A 2734-nucleotide genomic window follows, 5' to 3' on the forward strand; every position below is an offset into this window, starting at 1 on the left:
GCCACTACTGCTGAACTGCTTGCGACCTAGAGAGTTAAATTTTTAGTCAATCATTTTTTAATTAATTATTTTTTAATTATGTTTTTAATTTAATTTTTAATGACATATAATGATTTATCAATAATGAATTTAAAAAGGTCACATTAATTAATTGAAAAATTTTCATCTGTTCGTTCAAACCTTGAGATTGAATATTAACTGAAATTGAAAGGATCAGAAAAGAATCAAATTAAGACCGTCTAGACGTGATTAAATTGTATAGAAATAATTATTATATATAATAATAATTAAAGTAGAATGAAATTAAATAAGTAAAAATAAAAACTAGCATATCAATTTATGTAAAATTTTATAAACATGCTTTTTAATCCAAATGAAAATAAAAATTAAATTAAAAAAAACAATTTTAAAATTAACAAAATCGAATAAACTAAATTGATCAAAAAAAAAAAACTAAAATACCTATGACTAACTCATGTCATCAAATTCGACCACATCAAATAACATGCTCCTCGAACTGACCAGGTTTCTCGGACATAAGTCTCCGTTCAGGGCTGTAGTTATTCCACAGGCCACACAAAACTTCCCCGGCTGCCACCTCGCCCATGTTAATTCCGATCAATCGGATGATAAACATACCATCCCTGCGGAGATAGCACTCGGTGAACTTTGACAAAACACCGTGCTCCCTCTGCTGTGTCGTGTCGAATGCCCTGATGTGCTTCCTCACGTATTGAATCTGTCCCGGCCAATACAACGCCTTGAAGAGCCATTGAAAGAAGTTTATTAGGGTAACCCCGGCCACAAAAACGTACCAGAACCAGACGAAGAAAAAAATTTTTTCATTGAAGAGGTTGATGGTAAGAGTACACTGGACGATGTATGATAAGATTCTCGACTGAAGCCTCATATCAAATTCGCATAACGTAACGCGTGGAAAGTTGTTGGACCAGGTCCAATCCTGTCCTCGCAACAGACGCTCCAGGATGTAAACTCCGTAGAGATGGAAGTCACTGACGAGTAGAACATCTAACAAGAAGAGCTGACCAATGGCGTTGATTATGTACAAGAGTTTGATGAATAAGTAGGCAGATATGAGATAGTTGCCATACAGGCGCCCACCAATAATACAACACAGTTTGGCAACGAAATGTTTCACCCTGACGCAACAACCAGTCCTGTGGTCTCTCTGAGCCATCAAGTACCGATCCATCTGGTTCACCACGTACCTCACTGCTTTCTCACGAATCTCCAAGTAAGCGGCTTCCGAACTGACATGCGCTGCGTCCATTACAGTGCTCAAATTGATTCCGGACCTCTTGTTCATGAACCGCCAAATTTGGCAGGGAATGAAGGAGAGGACTCCTTGGATGATCAATATGAACGGGACCCACTGGTAGTAGCTGATCTTCTGATTGTCACGCGTCGTCATGTCCAGCCTCTCCGCGGGCACGATGCTGTCGATGGTGACGTAGTATGTGTTGCTCACCCAGCAGACCGCATTCGTGTAGTCGACGTGGCTCGATGTGAACTCGGCTGGACACCAGCAGTTGATGGGGGTGCCGACGAACTGCTTCGTACTGACCAGAAATGCGAAGAGGACCATGAGGACGACGGTGTATTGGCGACTCAAGCGATCGATGTAGTCGTCATCTACGTGGAATTTCAACTCGCGGATGCTCAAAACTGACTTGAAGAGTCGGTCCATGGTGATTTTACTTTGGATTAAAACTGAATAATTTTTATTTCAGATTATTGGTTGCAGCGTCTGTCGGACTGTTGAACTCCTTACAGATATACAGTTCCTATCAAACGCGATTGTAGTTGCAGTCAAAGCGGTTGTAGTTGCTGTCAACGCGATTGTAGTTGCAGTCAAAGCGATTGTAGTTGCAGTCCGTGTGTGATGATTTAATTTTAACTATCTGCAGTTGATAACATTCTCCAAAATGAATGCTTGTGTAAAGTAATAAAAACGAGGTGAAAAATATTTGGCAAATTTTTAAGTCTATCGATAAATGCTGTGTTATAAAATTCTGTAGTATTGAGATCTACAGTGAAAAGAGCTGTAGTTTTTTCGCATCAAGAAACTTTTAAAGGCTTGATGGGATTAACATCAAGGATCGGCTAACACTGTTAAGTTGTATGTCACAATTTCAAAATCAAAATTTCACTTTTTTGTTGCAGACATAACTGTCATTAATTTTAACCAGACTTATTGTAGTTCTTGCTGCATGACCCTTGTTCTAAAATCTTCTGAGTTTTTCCTTCACTCGTAACTGTTTCAATAAGGTTTAAAAATCTGAATCGAGTAGCTTGAAATTTTAAATTAATTATACAATAAAATAAATCATTAAGTAAATATTTGCACCTTAAACAGTGAAGAAAACCAGTCTCATTGAAATAAAAAACAGCTCACTAAAACTAAATTATAAGCCACCAAACCTTTATACATATATCCACATATATATACATATATACACAAACCTATATACCTATACACACACACACACACACACACACACACACACACACACACATATATATATATATATATATATATATATATATATATATCTTATATATATTTTTATATATATTTTGGTCCCTTAAATCTTCATTTGAATAACCATTTAATGGAGAGGTCTTACAGTACAAAATTTTTGGGTCTAATTATCTCAGATAATTTATCTTGGGCTGAACATATTAATACTATTTCTTATAAATTAAGCAAAAT

The 2734-nt window shown here is 36.6% G+C and overlaps 1 protein-coding gene across 1 annotated transcript in view; it reads right to left on the reverse strand.

Annotated features, from left to right (window-relative positions):
• Positions 1–1708, reverse strand: part of HELRODRAFT_182016 (hypothetical protein) — a gene marked incomplete at both ends in the record, with an annotated part of 1750 nt that extends 42 nt beyond the window's left edge. Inside the window, 2 exons of the mRNA XM_009031779.1 lie at positions 1–26; positions 523–1708. The exon at positions 1–26 is cut by the window's left edge and continues 42 nt beyond it. Of these exons, the coding sequence (XP_009030027.1) occupies positions 1–26; positions 523–1708 (1212 nt within the window). The remainder of the gene's footprint in view (positions 27–522) is intronic.
• Positions 1709–2734: the final 1026 nt, after the last annotated feature.

This window comes from Helobdella robusta (genome assembly GCF_000326865.2).
Source record: "Helobdella robusta unplaced genomic scaffold HELROscaffold_79, whole genome shotgun sequence".
Classification (NCBI taxonomy): domain Eukaryota; kingdom Metazoa; phylum Annelida; class Clitellata; order Rhynchobdellida; family Glossiphoniidae; genus Helobdella; species Helobdella robusta.